At 40.9% G+C, this 19,614-nt stretch overlaps 1 protein-coding gene across 1 annotated transcript in view; it reads left to right on the top strand.

Moving 5' to 3' along the window:
- muc5acl.S (mucin 5AC, oligomeric mucus/gel-forming like S homeolog) overlaps positions 1 to 14,148 on the top strand; it is a 29,261-nt gene extending 15,113 nt beyond the window's left edge. The window contains exons 13-26 of the mRNA XM_018228369.2: positions 691 to 1,228; positions 1,661 to 1,860; positions 2,335 to 2,476; positions 2,743 to 3,077; positions 4,385 to 4,898; positions 5,471 to 5,670; positions 6,122 to 6,260; positions 6,781 to 7,103; positions 8,397 to 8,958; positions 9,421 to 9,617; positions 10,593 to 10,734; positions 11,165 to 11,340; positions 12,248 to 12,526; positions 13,846 to 14,148. Coding sequence (XP_018083858.1) covers positions 691 to 1,228; positions 1,661 to 1,860; positions 2,335 to 2,476; positions 2,743 to 3,077; positions 4,385 to 4,898; positions 5,471 to 5,670; positions 6,122 to 6,260; positions 6,781 to 7,103; positions 8,397 to 8,958; positions 9,421 to 9,617; positions 10,593 to 10,734; positions 11,165 to 11,340; positions 12,248 to 12,526; positions 13,846 to 14,094 — 3,996 coding nt within the window. The 3' untranslated portion in view covers positions 14,095 to 14,148. The remainder of the gene's footprint in view (positions 1 to 690; positions 1,229 to 1,660; positions 1,861 to 2,334; positions 2,477 to 2,742; positions 3,078 to 4,384; positions 4,899 to 5,470; positions 5,671 to 6,121; positions 6,261 to 6,780; positions 7,104 to 8,396; positions 8,959 to 9,420; positions 9,618 to 10,592; positions 10,735 to 11,164; positions 11,341 to 12,247; positions 12,527 to 13,845) is intronic.
- Positions 14,149 to 19,614: the final 5,466 nt, after the last annotated feature.

Raw genomic sequence — 19,614 nt, 5'->3', positions numbered from 1 at the left:
CGTTTTTTTTGATGGGGGGGGGGGGTCTGTAACCCCCATTAAAAGAGGCAAGCAGGCAAATAATTAAACAATTTAAAAAAAAAAAAATGATGACCAACTGAAGTTTCTTAGAATAAGCCATTCTATAACATACTAAAGCTTAAAGCGAGCCATCCCTTTAATCTAAATGGCAAAAGTGCTCAGGTAATCTGCCCATTTTGGGGGTTTAGATTCCCTTAATTACAAAATACAATTGCCTCACTTTGATTTCCATTACCCCGCTTATAAATCCTGTAAAGGGAACCTTGCTAGGTTTCAGGTAGAATTTTTTTTTTCATGGTTTGATTTGTACTTTTAAAAATATAACCAGTCGGGACTGCTGCTTCTCATTTTAGATTATAAGCTCTGCTGATCAGGGACCTCTTTAGCTGTATCTTGTAAATATACTGTATGTTGTAAACACCCTTATGGTATACAGTACTGCAGAATATATTGGAACTTTTAAATGTACGGTGCCGTGCAATGAGGATAAACGGCTGGTAAGTCTCTTCCTTGAATGGGCTGATGGCACAGGCCAAGAACCGGATAAGAAACTTAGAACTGCATGGGGGATGTTTTTGATCTTCGACCTTCTTATAAAATATGTAAACACTACTATTCTGGATACAGCATGACTATTCTTATGTTGTATAATCCTTGCTTTATCTCCAGGTAAATGGAACTCCAATAGATCTTCCTGCAGAACCAGTTCCTGGCAAAGTCTGGTTAATTGAAAATGTTGACGAGGTTATGCTCAAAACTGACTTTGGCCTTTCAGTCCTGCATAAGGGTGGAGAGTATCTTTTCATTCTGCTTCCAGACCGCTATTTGAACTCCACCTGCGGCCTTTGTGCAGGAATAAATATGACTATGGATGTGACTCCAAGTGCTGGGGTGGCGGTACCCACTCAAAGTGCTGGGGTGCCCAGAGAAGGTATACAGTCTTTTAATGGCACACTGAACAGCTGGAATTGCAGTACAAATAACCCAATAGGTGCCAGTCTGTGTATGATTTTGTTGGAAAGTCATGGTCCATTTGGAGCCTGCCATGAGATGCTGAACCCTTACCCATATTATGAAGCCTGTCTATCAAGTCAATGTCAGAATGATGGAGAAATGACTGCAGTTTGTCCCAGTCTTCAGGATTATACACTTTTGTGTCAAGAACAGAATCAAATGGTCAAGCTTTGGAGAAATGATTCCTTATGCCGTAAGTTTACCATGCAGTTTTGGGCACAGGTAACACATTTATCTGGTCTTCAGGTGCAAGGCAGAGATGCACTACTTTACTGAGGAGTTCAATCTTGGCCTTCAACAAACTTAGATTTTGGCATTGCTGAGGATTTGACTTATGTGAAATATCAGACACACAAGACCATGTAGTTGACACTTATCCCTCTGGCGACTTAGCAGTAGGGTCAAAGGGGCATAAAAAGAAAAACTGGCCCTGCTGAGATGTCATCTGGACCTTAGTGTGCAATTAATGTGAATGGTCCCCACCTTTATTTAGAAATAGGCATTAACCCAGTGCACATAATTGGATATCGGAGTTGGTAAAACTTAAATAGAACCATATAGCAGAAATTAGGGCTCTGTGCAACAGTTACAGAATCTCTTCCAGTGCTTGTCTACTTTCTTTCAGCCTTCAGATGTCCAGTGAACAGTCATTATTCAGTTTGTGTTGATCCATGTGAAGAGACTTGTACAACACCCAACAGGACCTCCTCCTGCAACTTGGTATGTGTGGAGGGATGTGAATGCAACGTTGGATTATACTGGCAAGGTGATGCGTGCATACCCATAGAAGCCTGTGGTTGCTATGCCAATGGAACCTACTTCAAGGTAGGGGCACTATGGAGTAACAGGTGGTGGGTTTTTAACTGTTCCCTTGTCAAGCAAAGGATGGTGTGCAGTTGGGACTAGTCAATTTGGCACAACTGGTCATTTATGTTGCTTTAGCCTAACCAGTTAGCCGCTTGATGTTCAGCCTGATTGGGTTGGTAGTTGAAACAAAATGTACTGACTAGAGGGAAGATGGTCTGATTGCAAACCTAGAACTATATTGCTAGAATTTCTACAGATCCTTCATATATCTATTTTTTATTTATTTATTTTCCCCCACTGACTTTATGAATTGAAATCTGTGGCCAGGATAGGATGTTAATGGCCATGAGCTGCCACACTTGGAAACTTGCCCTTGCATAACTCAAGTTGTTGCCCCAAGTCATCTGATGAAGGCTAGCCAGAAGATAGATTTATTAAGATATTAACCAGTCTGGAATGTCATTTTAATGCTCTTTATCTTTCACCTCATAGCAAGGTACTGTGGTTATTGAAGATGACTGTCGGTGGAAATGCTCCTGTCCTCAATATGATCAATGGCAATGTGAACCCTTTAACTGCAAGCCTGATCATATCTGTGATGTGTGGGAGGGCGTTCGGGACTGTTACCCAAAAGGTATGAGTTGGCTTACAAATTCGGGTACTTGGCAAGTCCTTTTTTTTTTCTTTATTATTCCTACCCCTGGGCTGTAGTTTCTGTAGGAAGCCATGGGCATGTGTCTAGGAGAGCAGCTTCAGAGTGACTTTGAGGTGCTTGACTTGGTGTCCACTAAGCTCCACCACTTGATATTCAAGCAGAGGGAGGTGCCTCTCTGGCTCAGAGAATGTGTAGTTATTTGTGCCATCTGGCGTAACTTGTTTGCTAACTTATGTTTCTTCCAGATCTTGTGGCCCATTCAGAAGACCTAAAATGTTTACTATATCCCAAGAAACCAGACTGTGCCAACTATACAAACTGTGCTTTCATTGGTAAATTTGGTTACATCTCCTTTTGGGAAAAAGTCATATTTGATGATCTGTCTACATCGGATGCCATTTCTGTGGCCCAATCCTGTGCTGGAGCTTCTAATACAGGGAATTCTACAAATCCATTCTACAATATATCAATCAGGTTTTCAGATGGCAGTGATCGACAGGTGGAATATATTCTGTTAAATGTGTACGACATGGATATAGTCATGGAGAAAAGCAAGCAATCCAAGGAAATGGAGGTTTGGGTAAGTCCATAATGAATGTGTTTATTGAGCTTAAAGATGTGGGATAGGCTCTACACCAGTGATCCCCAACCAGTAGCTCGTGAGCAACATGTTGCTCTCCAACCCCTTGGATGTTGCTCCCAGTGGCCTCAAAGCAGGAGCTTATTTTTCAATTCCAGGCTTGGAGGCAAGTTTAAGTTGCATAAAAAAACAATTGTACTGCCAAAACAGAGTCAATGTAGGTTGACAAACCACATAGGGGCTACCAAATAGCCAATAACGGCCCTTGTTTGGCACCCAAAGAACATTTTTCATGCTGGTGTTGCTCCCCAACTCCTTATACTTCTGAATGTTGCTCACTGGTTCAAAAGGTTGGGGATCCCTGCTCTACACTAAGAGGCTACCATCTAATAGAGGACCTAGATGTGACAATAAGCTAAATTATGAATTGGCAACAGCACTTGTGCAAGTTAACATCCAATAGCAATCGGTTTAAAAAGGTGACTGCTATTGGCAAATTAACTTGAGCCCCCATGTCTTTAAGTCGGCCTGAACTTTGGACCTCCCTCACAGATTCTAAAACATTTAAAATTTATTTTCTGAAATTATATTTAAAACAATTGACAAATTCCAGATTTTCATGAGAATTTGGCAGCTACCTGGAGAGTTTCTACTAATATGTTCTCGAAAATCAGGTGGCACACCCTTTAGCAATTGTGCTAAATCATTAGTGAGTGATTGAGCTCTCCACACTGGGTGGAGATCTCCAATCACTAAGGATTTGGCACAATTGCTAAAGGGTGTGCCATCTGATTTTCTAGAACATATTGATTAGGACTAATCTATGCTGCAAGGTTTCCAGATAGAGCACCATGGTATGAAATAAACCGCTTGTTTTAACTCATGTTGGACATAGCTTCTACAAATGTCCATACGAGGTCCAAAAAATACTTTATATAATTTTGATAGTATTTCTGCTACTACTGGAACAGGGTGGTCTTCTGATGGTGGTTCACCAGAATGTCCTGCCTACTGTCTGGGTCTTCAGGCTTTAATGTCATGTTTGTGTTAACGGGAGTCCAATACATCTTGTCCTACCCCTCTACCCTTCAACATTTCCAATCCTAACTAATTGCTTTTGCTCAAAGGTAGATAACATCAGTTATTAGACCTTGCCTTCAGTATGTATTGAAAACCTTTTTAATTTGCCAGTTGCACCTCTTTTTGGTCTTGCCACTACCCAGTGGAACATATCCTCTGCTTTCTCTATTTTCAGATGACATAAATGTAACTTTTACAAAAGATTTTTTTTTTTTTTTTGTGCACAGGCCAATGGAGTGAAAGTTAATTTTTCTTCAGTCCTGATTCCTGGAAAAATCTGGCTGGAGCAAGGTGTTCTTGTAATCCTTAGAACTGACTTTGGCCTGACCGTTGTATGTGATGGTGTAGAATATCTCTACATTATTCTTCCGACCAGTTATTTGGCCTCCACTTGTGGACTGTGCGCAGCAAGTCCACAGGTTGCACAAAACAATACAGTCTCCAAAACGGATATTCCTGCAGTGGGTAACCAGACTTTAAATGACAGTCCGATCATTTGGAATTGCAGTGAAACTGATCCGACAGGTTTTGGGCTTTGTGGGATGTTGTTGGACAAAGATGGTCCATTTGGAGCCTGCCATAAGGTGTTGAGTCCTTTGTCATATTTTAATGTTTGTGTGGGCTTCCAGTGTGACATTGGTGGGGACCTTTCTGCAGTTTGTCATAGTCTCCAAGATTATACCGCTTCATGTCAAGCACAGAATCAGTCCGTTGAGCCTTGGAGGAATGACAGCTTCTGCTGTGAGTTTTGATTTATTTATTTATTTTTTGTAATTTTGCTTCAGAAGCCAGACAAGATTGCATAATTTAACACTCTTGGTATTGGAAGAAGGTTCCTTCTCCAGAAGCCAACTTGGTGATGCTTTCCCCTCACCCCCAAACAATCTTTACTTTTTATATCAAGGGGCAGTGGTAACTCTGTATTTGATTAAATACGGCAAGCACAAAATATCAAGCACCATTACCTATACAGTAGATGTGAAGGTTTAGTCCCATCTGTACAGAAACCTTTAGTAAAATGCATCCCCATTCAGTGGAAGACTCTCATGGAGAATTAGAACTAGAGTCCCAACACTTAGTCATTATGCAATTATAATATAAAATATTTTGCCCTGGGAGAGCTGCCTCCAGACTTTTCCTTGGTGGAGAGGATGTTCTTTAGCTGAACTATCTCACAGATCCTAGGACTGTGCTTAGAAGGCATTTACTTTGACTAATCTCTTTCCTATTTTCCATAACACCTCCAGGAGGTGTTCTTGCTGCAGTCCTGTATAACGTATTGTAGTAATGCAGTTTACACCTTCCCCCACCAGTCTTTGAATGTCCAGTGAACAGCCATTACTCTGTATGTGCTGATCTCTGCGAAGCATCTTGTAAGGCACCCAATCGATCCCTGTCATGCGACATGATCTGCATGGAGGGCTGTGAATGTGACCCTGGCTTCTACAGAGAAGGTGACCTCTGCATACCCATTCAAGAGTGCGGTTGTTTTGCCAATGACTCCTATTACCCAGTAAGTGGCTTTTGAATAATTGCTTAATTATGTTGCATCACAAAAAAATATTTCTGCACCAGCTACTTTCCAGCTTTTACAACTATTTACCACTAATGGATTAATTATAGTCTAATTTTATTTATGGGGTGACAATGTGGATCAAAGCTTAGTACTGCTTCCTTGCAGGGCTGAAGTTCTAGACTTCATTCTGATTTGGGTTCTAGCTTCACAGAATGTGTTGGGCTCACTAACACTGATCAAACATATCACAGTACAGAAACCTATAGCATGGGCTGCATATGTTGCCCATCTAAAATAGCTTTCATTTTTACCTGGTCATTTTTAGTTTTGTACTTAGTGGTGTATTTTAGTAATGTTCCTTATTTTGGTGGCAATGTATCTGGACTGTTGTGCACACTTTTAAGCAGAAAAAGTAGATGTTCCTTAATGGTGCTTTCTCCACTTTCAGCAAGGATCCATGGTAGTTGAACCCTGCAGCCAAATCTGTAACTGCACCCAATATGACCAATGGCAATGCAATCCAGTTTCCTGCCAATCGCACCAGATCTGTAATATGCCGACCAGAGACCCAAGCTGTAATCTAACGGGTATGAGATTTTATGAAGTTAATGGTTTGTGCCACAAAATTGTCTTGTGTGGATGGGGATCCTTTGGATGTTTTCCCTCACCTATTCAAGCCTGCCCAATAGATACATGAACAATTTTGCACCAGTTATTGTTGGGGCAGGGTGCCCATGGGTAGACTAGTGCTTAGCTCTGAAGGTTTTGTCTTTCCCTTTTCAAACCTGCCCAATAAGACACCTGGACAATCTTCAAACAGAGATTTGTGTAGGGTGCCCAATGATCCCATATGTTGGTAAGAGGATAACTTGCCCAAGATGGACCACTTATCAGGCCATGTGTGGCTAGCATGCAACTAAAAATGTGGCACTTAGGGCAGCCATGTTCACAAAAGATCTGGCAAATCCTTTTGCTATCTTCTGTAGAGCTGTTGGGTGCATTTAGATGCTTGAAAAAATGCTTAAAAACATGAGGTCTAATTATTTGTATTTATCTTTAGGAGATATGACTTGGGTCACCATGACAAAATATATTCCTCTCTTGCAGGTACTGAAGCACCGGAGGAAAGTCTACAGTGTATCTTTTATCCAAACAGATCAGAATGTGCCGAGCACATACATTGTGCTTTCTCTGGCAGAAATGGGTATTTGTCTTTTGGGAGGAAGTTTGGCTTTGGACACCTTTACTGGCCATATGTTCTAACCCTGGCCCACTCCTGTGACATGGCTAATGCCGAGAATTCTACAGATTCAACTTTCAACATATCTGTCACGTTTGTAGACGGTAGAGAAAAGCTGATTAAAAAACTCAGAATAGATGTCTACGAAACTGATATTGTCATGGAGAAAAAGGAGCAGCTACATGTTTGGGTAGGTCAGCTGTTTATAAAATTTTTGTATCTTTATAATTGGGTTACTACATTCATTAGAACAATGGCAAGTATTTCATGTCTCTGGTAGATAATGTTTAAACATTATTGGAACACTGACCCACCAAGTATTTCTAATATGCCATGCTTCTCTAAAGTTCCTCTGGTCTTAGGACAGTTTAGATGAAGATATAACTAATGTTGTATTATGTAGTTATGATTTAAGTTTTCAAGAAAAAACGGCACACCGTGGTAAAAAACCTTAATGGAAGAAATGTAGGGCCACCAACTATTCAACTCAAGTGCATGACTGGCTTATGTGGCAAAGAATTTTTTTTAAAAGCAGCAACATCCATTATATTTGTCTCTAAAGATTTCAGACCGGCTTTGCTGAATCAGATCAGTATCTATTAATGACTGCCAATGACTCTATTAATGACTGTATAACATCAGTGGGTTGGCAGCTTTTCTCCTGATTTGGTCATCCTGACTGTCCCTACGAAGACCAATGCATCAAACCTTTCAGGCTGAGGGTTTCACCACCACCCCTTAAGACTTAATGATCCCAGCAGGCATCTCACAAATTCCTATAGGGCCTCCTGTCTGAAATGTATTCATCCAGCTTATGTTGACTCTTGGTTAATTTCTCATACAATGAAAACCATTAACTAGAGTGGATTTTAAAGGGGACCCGTCACCCAAAAAAATTATTCAAAATCCTATTATCACATTAGTCAAGCAAAATGAACTTTAATTGCATTATATAAATTATTTGAATCTTGTTTCCTTCAGTCTGGGATTTCATAATTATAACAAGCAGGCAGGAGCCATTTTGTGGGACACTTAAGACAAGTCTTGTATCATCTCAGAATCTTGTTTGTGCACCAGAATGGGGGACCTGATGTCCATCCCCATGCCCTGGCTACACAATTAAATGGTTAAGAGATTGGGGGAATGTGGGGAGAGCAGTGACATGTAGGAAGTGCTGAATGGAAAGTGAAAGTAATTGTCTAAGGCATAGAGGAGGGGCAGACAATATTTGAGTGACAGCTGAGATATTTAAATGAGTTTACAACAGCTATGAATGCTTTAATAAAAAATTGAAATTGGATTTCATGTTTAGTTTGAAAAGGACTTTTATTATACAGATTTTTGTGTCTGGGTGACAGGTCCACTTTAAAGCCCTTATTTATGTTTTAGCTGTGTTTCTTTCTTTTAAAATGTGCATCTAGCTTCATTGAAGCTAGTGCATAAGAAGCACTTTATCTTTAACATATTTTTATCTTCTCTGCAGGTGAATGGAACTCAAGTTGACATTCCTTCAGTATTAATTCAAGGCAGTGTCTGGCTAAACCAAAGTGAACGCTTTGTAATATTAACAACTGATTTTGGCCTCACAGTCCAGTATGATGGAAAATCCTTTCTGTACATTGTTCTTCCAGAGAGTTACCTAAACTCCACCTGTGGCATGTGTGCATCAACAGAAACCCTAACGGATACAAGAAATGTCTCATCAGGTGGAAACCAAACTTTGAATAATACAGTGAATGTGATCCCCAGAGATTTTACGCTGAAGGGTGGTGACCTTACTCTTAATAACACTCAAAGTTCTAGTCAGTGCAATGAAACGGATTCAATGGATGCCATTCTCTGTGAGATGCTGTTGGAGAACGATGGTCCATTCGCAGCCTGCCATGAGGCGCTAAGCCCTTATTTATATTATGACATGTGCCTGTCCCATCTGTGCCAAAATGGTGGCCACCTCTCAGCAATTTGCCAAAGTTTCCACAGTTATATGGCTGCGTGTCAAGAACGGAATCAGTCTATTGAGTCTTGGAGAAACGACAGCTTTTGCCGTGAGTTTTTTTTGTTTGTTTTTTTTTTGTCTTTGGATAAGCTGTGGTAGTAGTGTTTAGCCCTAGATATTAAATAAATATTTGTGCTCCGATAATGGAGTTTGGTAAGGATGAAGGCAGAAAGACCTCTTTAAGGAGGGGTGTGTATGGAGGCTTGGTTTTCATTTGGAAGGGTTGATCTTGATGTGACTCCTCCTCCTCTATTTTTTTTTTTCAAACCAATTTAACCCATAGTATAGTTTGAGATCCACTGGTCTAGTGTGCTTTGCAGAGAGTTCATCAATATTTTTCTTGCATACACCGTACAGGACAAATCTGGGACTCCCGTTCCAGACCAGAGCATATGTTACATTGCGCTTGATCTTAGCCAAGGGTGATGGTAGTAGGACTGGACACCATTTTTGCTGAGGGACTTTGAATCCTTTTTCAGAATGTATGTTAAAGCTCCTCATCTCTTCCCAGCTTTTGTGTGTCCAAATAACAGTCACTATAACATCTGTGTTGACCCCTGTGAAGCAACTTGTAGTCGGCCCAACAGAACCTCCTGTGACTTGATGTGCATGGAGGGCTGTGAATGCAACCAAGGGTTTTATGCAGAAGACGGCTTGTGCCTACCCATTGAGGACTGTGGTTGCTCCGTAAATGGCTCCTACTATCTGGTAAGGGTAGTTAATTTGTTTTGGATTTTTTTTTTTTTTTTTTGCTTTGAACTTGCTTTTATAGAATATTTATATCCTTTAGTATGTTTAAGGATTAGGTGAACTGGAGTGAAGGGAATAAATAAAAAAAAATTATACTTCCCATTCTAGTTTTGCTTTCATGGCTATCTAGAAGAGAAATGGTCATAGTCATGGAAGCTTTAGTCCTAAATTTTGAATTTTCCATTGGCTGTGAGCTGCCTAGTCATTATTATGCTCTCAGTGCATTGTAGCTAAACGAGTCTTTTTGACAACTTGAATCAAATTAGGATAATTTTCTGCAGATTATGGTTTCTACCTTGCCTCTTCAGATGCAACTGCCTATAGATATACTCTAGCTGTAGGGCTGATATACAATTCACTCTTATGCATAAAGCAGACTACTGTTCATATTTTGAAATGCGTTTAAATTATAAGGCTTTCCTATGAACACTTTTGAGCAAATCGTGTGAAATCTAAGGTGCTATGATTGGTGTGTATTCTCAGGCTAAGAGCCAGTCCCAGAACTTCTACTTTTATTTTTTAAGATTCTTAAAATGTTGTGAGATCTGTACCTTAGACCTAAGGGTTGCCCATGGGGGGGGGGGTTGTGCAAGTCTACATACAAAGAACCCAAAGGTGAAAAGGCAGAAGTTGCAAGAGAGACTGGCCTTGTAGAGTAGTGGTGGCTTGGCATGAATGGAGTACAGATTAGCAGGGACACTTTTTGTGAGGAGCATTAAATGGTGGTCCATTTTACTTGTTAGAAGGGTCCACCACCCAGAGGAAAACCATGAGCCCTGCTAACATAGTAGTAGTATGAGGGCCTCCTGATCACTGCTGGCGGCCCTAATAAGACACATGAGCAATCCTGCATGTAGGACAGATACAATAGTCTTTAGCATTGGGCAGGAGCAGTACATTCCACCTGAAAGTTCTCTTCCCACCTTTTTATAGCAAGGGTATGAGGTTATTGATGAAGGCTGTCAGCGAAAATGTTCCTGCCTGCAGCACAATGATTGGATATGTGAGCCTTTTTCCTGTCAATCCAATGAAACCTGTGACTGGAGAGATGGAGCCCATCGCTGTTATCCCAAAGGTATGAAGATTTACTGGCGCTTTTATAAGATAACGGTACATTCAGTATAGTGGTAGATTATCCAGACCTGGTGGTGTTCTACTAACCCCTAGAGTCAGACACCAGGGAGAGTAATGTTTGTGTTAAATTTCAAGTACGCTGGTTCAGGACTTGGCTCATAAAAAGATACAAATAATGTTGGCATGGCCCCCCTTGACCATAATGATCAGCTTGAACAGCGCTTTCCCTCCAATATTTTATTGATTGGCATTAAGACTTGTTGATGTGCCCTCTATAGTCTAGTCCCACAGTCTGGGAGCCTCTGTTATGAGTTGTGAAATCTTAAACATTGAAACTGTATGGCTTCTAAAACTGCTAGTTTAAATGTAGGAGGAATAATAAGATCTAGGTTTTGTGGATTCTTGTAACTGACTATTTTGCCCAATGTTAGGCTTCCCTTGCCCACCTGGGAGTGAATACAGAAACTGCACCCCAATTTGTGACAAGAGTTGTAAGAATAACACATGTCTACATCAATGCATGGAGGGCTGCCTGTGCCAAAATGGATTATACTGGGATGGAGAAAGCTGTGTAAGGGTTGAAAAGTGCTTGGTCACTGGGAACCAGGTAAGTATGACAATTCTACTCTATTATAGAATCTTAGGTACCTGGCACCTTATAATTACAAGGTTGGTGTTTCTGTGGAATGTGATTTGGGACAATGTCTTGTTGGCTAAGGTAAATTCACTCTAATCAGCAATTACTACTTAGGGGTGGGACTGTAGACCTACATGTTTTGTAACCTGGTCACAACATTAATGCTAATGATGAATTTGTATTTTGTTACTATGCCAGGAATATGAATATGTAGCCAGTCAGTGCTTACAATGGGCTTTATACTCTTGTTCAATATGAGTGCATTGAAACTGGTCTTCTATTTCACTGTAGAAGTCTTGGTTAGGAATTAAGTCCTCTGCATCTTCTTGAGCCTTCCTTCCACTCCTTGACTTACCTCTTCCCTACCACAATTTCTTTTAATGCTTGTGATAAATCAAAACTAAATTTGTGTGAACGTCACCTTGTGGGAATAATTGTCATGCCTACTAAATAGGTTCCCAGGTTACACCTCCCCCTTCAATTTCATTCACACACAGATCCTTGTTCTGTTAAACTTTATTGGGTTTCTCCATTTAGTGTGAGAATTTGTCTCCTATTCAAATTCATAACATCTCCAATAGACGATGGAGAGAGATGGAAATAGACTGATGTGTACAAGCATAACTGTTAAAATGTGTATCTGTTGTAGTATCGGTCTTAATATGTTAAATACTAAAATTCTATTCCCATCCTCTCCCTCCATTCAACATTTTGCCAAGATAGGTGTCGCTTTACACCCCTTCCTTGGACCACAGTGAATTCCTAACCAGGACATACCACTTCTTTCTAACAACTATCTATTTCATTGCTACTAAAAAACAGAAAAACAAAGTTCACTATAGTCTATTATGCACAACGTGTCTACATGTTTTTCCAGGTAGAAAATGCACATCCAGCAATAGGGGTTCCTTGTGAAGGCAACATCTCTTCCCAAGCTCTTTGTCTTCAGTGCACTGTAAGCTCCCAGAACATCATCACTTGGAACAACACTGGTAGGAGCCTGGAAGCAAATGTGCCATATGAGATCCTGAGAGTCTGTGAAGCTTCGGACAAACTGTGGCTGCGAGTTGTGCTCCACACTCTACAAACTGGTCAAAGTCTTCATGTCTTCTTTGGTGAAAGTTTCATCACAGTGAGATCGGACTTGGAAGTGCTGGTAAGAATCTACTACAAAGTCTTAACTTGGCCAATGACCTGTTGTCCTCAGTAATCATGTGTTCCATGATTCTGATCCAAAAAAATTGATCAGTACCTGCTGTTCCAGTTCACACTTGGGAGTTTTACTACTGAAGTTCTAGCATACAGACAAGTACTGACTATTTTTATTAAGGCTTCTCCTAGCCTGACCACCATTTGCATGTTGCAGAACTGATGGGGTTGTAGTGGTATAGTTGCCTTAAAGCTACATCATATTCGTGATAAAATGTAGTTTTCTACAGGTCTAATAGCCTAACGAAGCAAACTGGTTGCACTTAATGATCAAGTGTTTGAAAACAAACCTCCAATTGGTTCTTAGACATTGGGGGGGGAAAACGTAATTTGTTAAAATTCCCCCAATTATTTATACCAACTGCTTCCAAACTACTCTCACCAACCGGCTCAAATCCATTGTCTCAAATATGGTCCATTGTTTAACAAATAAGTAAAATCAGTAAAATGATCTTTGCCCCCTGCTATTCCATTAATTTATCCTGGTACCACCATACTGTAGATATTGAGCAATTTCCAGTCACTCAGACAAGATCTTTTAAGAGTGGGATGAACCCCCTAGAATTCACACTATCCCATTTTCACATGGTTGAGAATCCAACCCATGCACCAGGCTCTTATCACTGGAGGAGTAAACGCAACTGAAACCAGAGTAAAGTATGTCATAAGATGTTTACACTGTTGGAGCAATGGATAAAACACGAGCCATTTAATTAGGTCCAAATGATTGGTCACTACCCATTTGTATTATACAAACCAACTGGTGAGATTCGGCTTAAATAGGGAAATCTTGGGGTACAATCAATTTACTACCAATAGAGAGAAGGATGACAATAGGGGGGGGGGTCAACATAGGCTTTTACTAGACTGGGTAAAAGACCAAACTGGAGATGATGATGATGATGATGATGGAGTGCTTCTACCATACAGCAGAACCCATGGCCTGTGTACCCTTGTTCCTTGTGGGTTCTGCTGTATGGTAGGAGCAATCTCCATCCCCAGTATGATACATGGACATCCCAGTCTACGCTCTGTTTTGCCATCTTTTATTTTTCGGCCCTCTACAAACAAGCAAGGAATGCTGGGAAATTAAGTAGGGTTGAGAATCGTGGGTGCCACTGATTTTAAAAGGGATTTTACATTTACAGTGCTTGTGTGAGGGGATTCCTTTTAAAGGGAGGATACCTGCTTAAACTTAGGCTGTGAATACTCCTGGTTGAGGTGAATCTACCATGAATTAATTAATTTACTTTTTTCTCCTTTCAGGTTAATGATGAGACAGCGTTGCCTCCATTTACTGTGGACCCAGATCTGCTCATTGACCACTCCGATAATAAAGTGACCATGATCCTGCCTGGAGAAATGGTTGCCAAGTTTAGCCGGGATGGACAATTAACGGTCAAGGTGTCCATGGACTTCTCTTCCTCGCTTTGTGGCGCCTGTGCTTATGGAAATCTATCTCCTAGCAACGGGACTGACGTGCTGGACTGCTGCAAAGCAGAAGATTTTGATTAATTGCATTTTCGCAATGTGATTCTGTCTAATCGGTTATTAAACCCTTATTAATTACTTGCCGGCTCCACTGTGTGACTGTTAAATATTACCATTGGGTTTACAATTTACAAGACGGGTATGGGACCTATTATCCAGAATGCTCGGGACCTGGGGTTTTCTGGATAACAGATCTTTCCATAGTTTTAGATCTTCATACCTTTAAGTCTACTAGAAAATCGTATAAACATTAGACTGGTTTTGCTTCCAATAAGGATTAATTATATATTGGGTTAAAGTACAAGCTGTTTTATTAGAGAAAAAGAATTGTTTTTTAAACATTTGGATTAGTTGGATAAAATTAAGTCAATGGGAGATGGTAGTCTTTGCTTAATTCTGAGCTTTCTGGATAACAGAACCTATTCCTGTAAATAGAACTCGCTGTAGAGGTGGGGCATGTAACTATATAAACGGTTTAAGTTCAGCATTTGTAAGAAACGACTGGGCGATCCATTTAATCGGAACCTTTAGAACTTCCCATGCTGCTAATAGGGGTTTCCTGCACTGGTAAAGCTTGGGGTTTGATCCAAGAAAAATTCTACACTTTATATATAAACTGGTGGGAAGTTATGGAGGCTGCTGGTTTTAGTTCAAATAGGGCTAATGTTTGTGTAGCTGATGAGCCGTAAGATGGTCAGTGGCCTTCATACACGGGCCAATAAATCGTCAGCTTATTGGGAGAGATCGGCTCGTTTGGGCTCCCTGTGTCCGGCCAACTTCACTCTCTCCTCTAGGGGAGACATTGGGCTTGGACTGGAGGAGAAACCACCGGTGACCTTTGTATATTTAGCAGATTATTATGGTGCAAAGTGATAACTTCCTTTGTGGTTTAAGGAGTTGTTCCTCTTTAAAGGAACCTTTAGTATGAGACATTAATCATGTGAAACAATGTAAATATTTTTTTTTTTAATTTTTTTGTTTGTTCAGTAGTTTTCCAGTAAAACAAAGTTCACGTGTAATCCATTTTGCTTTTCCAATTTCAAGTATATAAAGATGTGGAATTCAACTAAATCAATTTTTTATTTTTTGTTGCAAGGAAGAGGACATTGTCTATAACCAAGTGGGGGGAAAAAGGCTGTTTAAATTTGCATTAACTTTTTAGTAAGATGTGTGTGTGATATTCTAAGCCAATTGGTTTTCATCTTTTATTTGTGGTTTTGGGAGCTTCTTTTTATTCAGCAACTCTTCAGTTCAGCCATCTGGTTGCTAGGGTCTGAATTCCCCTAGCAACCATGCATTGATATGAATTAGAGGCTGGAATAGTGATGTGCGGGCCGCCTCGATACCTACAGGACTACCCATGGGTTTGGGCTGACCTCACACCCCAATTTGCGTGTGGCGGGCGGGTCCAGATTGACTTCTTCTTACTGATCTCCCCTCCTGCCTCCTCACACTGCCGGCTTCTACTTTTAGACACCCGCCTGCTTGCCCTGCCCCTCTTGTGATGTCATGCGCGGGTCTATAACAGGGAGTCGGGTTTTACCTGACCCGCACATCACTAGGCTGGAATAGGAGAGGCCTGAATAGAAAGAGAAGCAATAGGGATTCACTGAATCCAGGATTCTGCCTTTTTCAGCAGGATTCAGATCTGGCCGAATCCTTCTGCCTGGCTGAACCTAATCCTAATTTGCATATGCAAATTAGGGGTGGGGAGGGAAATCGCGTGACTTTTTGTTACAAAACAAGGAAGTCATTTTTCCCCCTTCCTACCCCTAATTTGCATATGCAAATTATGGTTCAGTGTTCGGCCGAATCTTTCACAAAGGATTCAGGGGTTCAGCCGAATCCAAAATAGTGGATTCGGTGCATCCCTAAAAAGTAATAATAATTTGTAGCCTTACAGAACTTTTTTTTTATTTATTTTTTAATCTATATAATTAGTATATTATTTAAGAAAAAAATATAAAAAAACCCAAAACAAATGTAAGGATGCTTAGAATTAGCTATTCTAGAACATACTAGAAATTAAGGTAAAGGTGAACCAGCTCTTTGAGGGTATAAGGAAGCAGTTGAAGTTTAAGCCCCCCAGACACATTATTTCTAGCCTGTAATACAAGACTTCACATCATATGATGAAGATAGTCGGCTCAACTGGTAATCCTTAAAGAGGAACGACTATTTTTTTTTCTAGGAGAAACGTTTTCAGGGATATGACTGGAGAAGCGGGTCTCTGGAGACGGCAGCTATCCTGCTCTGAGGGGGGACTTAACACTGCAACATTAACCCTTTAAGTGCCACAGAACCTACAATCTATGTATAAGATGCTCTTCGTGCCACAATGTAGATTCTGCAGCACTTCTAGTTGTGAGCGGAGAATCACCAGCCCTCGGAACGAACAGACCCCCTGGACATTGCCCAGTGGCCCCTAGAGAGCAGCAGACACGTGGAACTGTCTTCAGCAGGCAGTACTTCTAGGCTGGACCACCTTCCTGATGGCACAGTTGCCCCCACTGCAGCACCGGCCCTCCTGTACCTCCAGTCTGCCTGTTTCACTACTGCCTGACATTACACACTCATGTACACACACTTTACTCTAATGCACACTTTCATTTACACAAACATCAAGGGGATGTTTACACATTCACAGCATTTAACACACACACCATGCAATTTGCCAAGTGTAAACACACAAGCCAAACATATCACTTTGTTGCTTTTATTGTCATTGGACATAGCCTATTCACTAACTGCATTGTGCAAAACCTTTTGTAAGTTATCAGTGATTCTGTTACAATTTTGGTGTGTTTTATTGCATTCTGCGTTGGGTGGTGGTCACTTGTTTGTGTCCGTAAAACCTATTTGGCCAAAATATTCAAAACTCTAATTCTACTGATGCGGTGAGGGGGAAAAAAAGCATTTGTTTTAGTGGTTTTATTGTATATTTTTTTTTTTTTTTTTGCATTCCACTTTATTTGTTTTTGCCCATGTACATTGCCTGCTATATGTCCATTTGGGGGGGGTTGCCTCTATTTCCACATAGTTTGGTAAATCTAAGCCTATTGGACATGTGTTCAGTAGACTCCTGGCTTATTTAGGATTAGTGATGGGTGAATTTATTCGCCAGGCGCGAATTCACGGTGAATTTGCGCGATTTGCCGCCAGCGAATAAATTAAAAAAAACGGGCGATGGCGTCAAAAATGAGACGCCCATCACTATTTAGGATGTTTTTGTTTGTCCTGCCCTGCTTTATGGCAGCTGAGATTCTAGCTATCTGTATAACAGAACATTCTGTCCCAGTGGCTGCACAGATCCTATCTGATCCCCATTGTAAGCAGCAGTGCTGCCCTGCTTTATGGCAGCTGAGATTCTAGCTGTCTGTATAACAGAACATTCTGTCCCAGTGGCTGCACAGATCCTATCTGATCCCCATTGTAAGCAGCAGTCCTGTCCTGCTTTATGGCAGCTGAGATTCTAGCTATCTGTATAACAGAACATTCTGTCCCAGTGGCTGCACAGATCCTATCTGATCCCCATTGTAAGCAGCAGTGCTGCCCTGCTTTATGGCAGCTGAGATTCTAGCTGTCTGTATAACAGAACATTCTGTCCCAGTGGCTGCACAGATCCTATCTGATCCCCATTGTAAGCAGCAGTCCTGTCCTGCTTTATGGCAGCTGAGATTCTAGCTATCTGTATAACAGAACATTCTGTCCCAGTGGCTGCACAGATCCTATCTGATCCCCATTGTAAGCAGCAGTCCTGTCCTGCTTTATGGCAGCTGAGATTCTAGCTATCTGTATAACAGAGCATTCTGTCCCAGTGGCTGCACAGATCCTATCTGATCCCCATTGTAAGCAGCAGTCCTGTCCTGCTTTATGGCAGCTGAGATTCTAGCTATCTGTATAACAGAACATTCTGTCCCAGTGGCTGCACAGATCCTATCTGATCCCCATTGTAAGCAGCAGTCCTGTCCTGCTTTATGGCAGCTGAGATTCTAGCTATCTTTATAACAATCTGGCAACTGTAGGTTATTAGTGTAATTGGTGATCCTCAGTCCAATCGAAGCTCTGATCTTGCTCTTTTCTGTGTTTTACTGCTCTTGCTGCAACCAAGACTGACATATATATACTTTGAGTCTCTATGGACCAACCTTCATCTTTGTTAGTGTCTCTGTTTGGGGCTGGCGTGTCTTATGAAATCTAAATTATCATAACCACATGATCAAGTACAATTGTTTGCTGACAAGTTCTCTTTTTAAAAGGAAGTGGTTTGTTCCACAGACTCAGATAGTTGTGTGTGTTGAAATTGTCTAGCAGTTGGTAATAGTTTTGTGCAAATTCTTTTGCCTCGTCACCTGCTTATTTCCAGCACCGGCGCCAGGAGGGAACGAGAGACTTAACAAACTCTGGATTGCAAAGAAGCCAAAGTAAGTTATCTGAATTGTAATTAAAAATGGCAGCCCTTCCACAAGGGTGACTGGGGCCACCAACTGCATTTAGCCCCTTCACTGCCGGCTTATGACACACGGCTGCACTTTACTTAACGGTTTGTGCTCTCTGACTTTGCATGTGATTCCTGTCTAAAATATCATTCATGAAGTCATCGTACAAACTTAGTCCTAAATATTTTATATAAAAACTCAAATAATTTGAAAGCCGTCACAAAAATAAGTGACCAACACATTAAAAAAAACAAAAGAGCATTCTTAAAACAGACTAGAAATAACCAAACTTTAGGGTAAAATAGTAAATGCTAAACTATCCCCCCCCAATGACTTGTAAAAGCTAGTGATGGGCGAATTTATTGGCCAGGCGCAAATTTGCGCGATTCGCTGCCAGCGAATAAATTCACGAAACGCCCGCGAAAATTCGCCGGTGTCAAATTTTTTTTTACGAAAAAACAGGGGCCGGCGTCTAATTTTTCGCTGTTTTGCGAATTTCGCGCAAAATTCGCAAATTTTTCGGCGAAGCAAAACGGCGCAAATTCGCCCGTCACTAGTAAGAGCAGTTACTGTTTATATAAAATATATCTGGAACGGTCTAATTCCTATGACGGACGAATGGCTAGTCTCAGAGGGTCGATATCTATTACCCCCGCCCTCTATGACGCCATAACTCTAGGGCCCAAGGCAGGATGGACTATAAGGGCTAATGGTCAACTGTGGACAATGGTCACTCATATAACTTATACTAGGCCATACAAATAAATGATCTCCACTCTTACTTAGAAGTGTCAGCATAGTGTCAAGCATGTCTCTTGGGGCCCCTTTTACAGAAGTGTTGTTCAATAGTTGTCTGTACCACAATGGCTATAATTAGCCAACAGATGTTTACGAGGCTGTGGACAGTTGGAAGCAGAAAACTCTTATGTTGCAAAACTGCACATCTTACAGAAATGTATAAATATATATGTCAGTAAGTCTCCTCGTCAGACCATGTATGGTATTTCCATGTACCCCTTGTCACAATTACTGTAAATGCCTCTGAAAGCTATATAACGCCTGGACCAAGAGGTGGGTCTTTGGTAAATCCTTGGCTGACATTCTG

Source organism: Xenopus laevis, chromosome 7S (assembly GCF_017654675.1).
Source record: "Xenopus laevis strain J_2021 chromosome 7S, Xenopus_laevis_v10.1, whole genome shotgun sequence".
Taxonomy (NCBI): Eukaryota; Metazoa; Chordata; class Amphibia; order Anura; family Pipidae; genus Xenopus; species Xenopus laevis.
The sequence above is the reverse complement of the archived record's forward strand: the minus strand, read 5'-3'. Positions and strand labels throughout refer to the sequence as shown.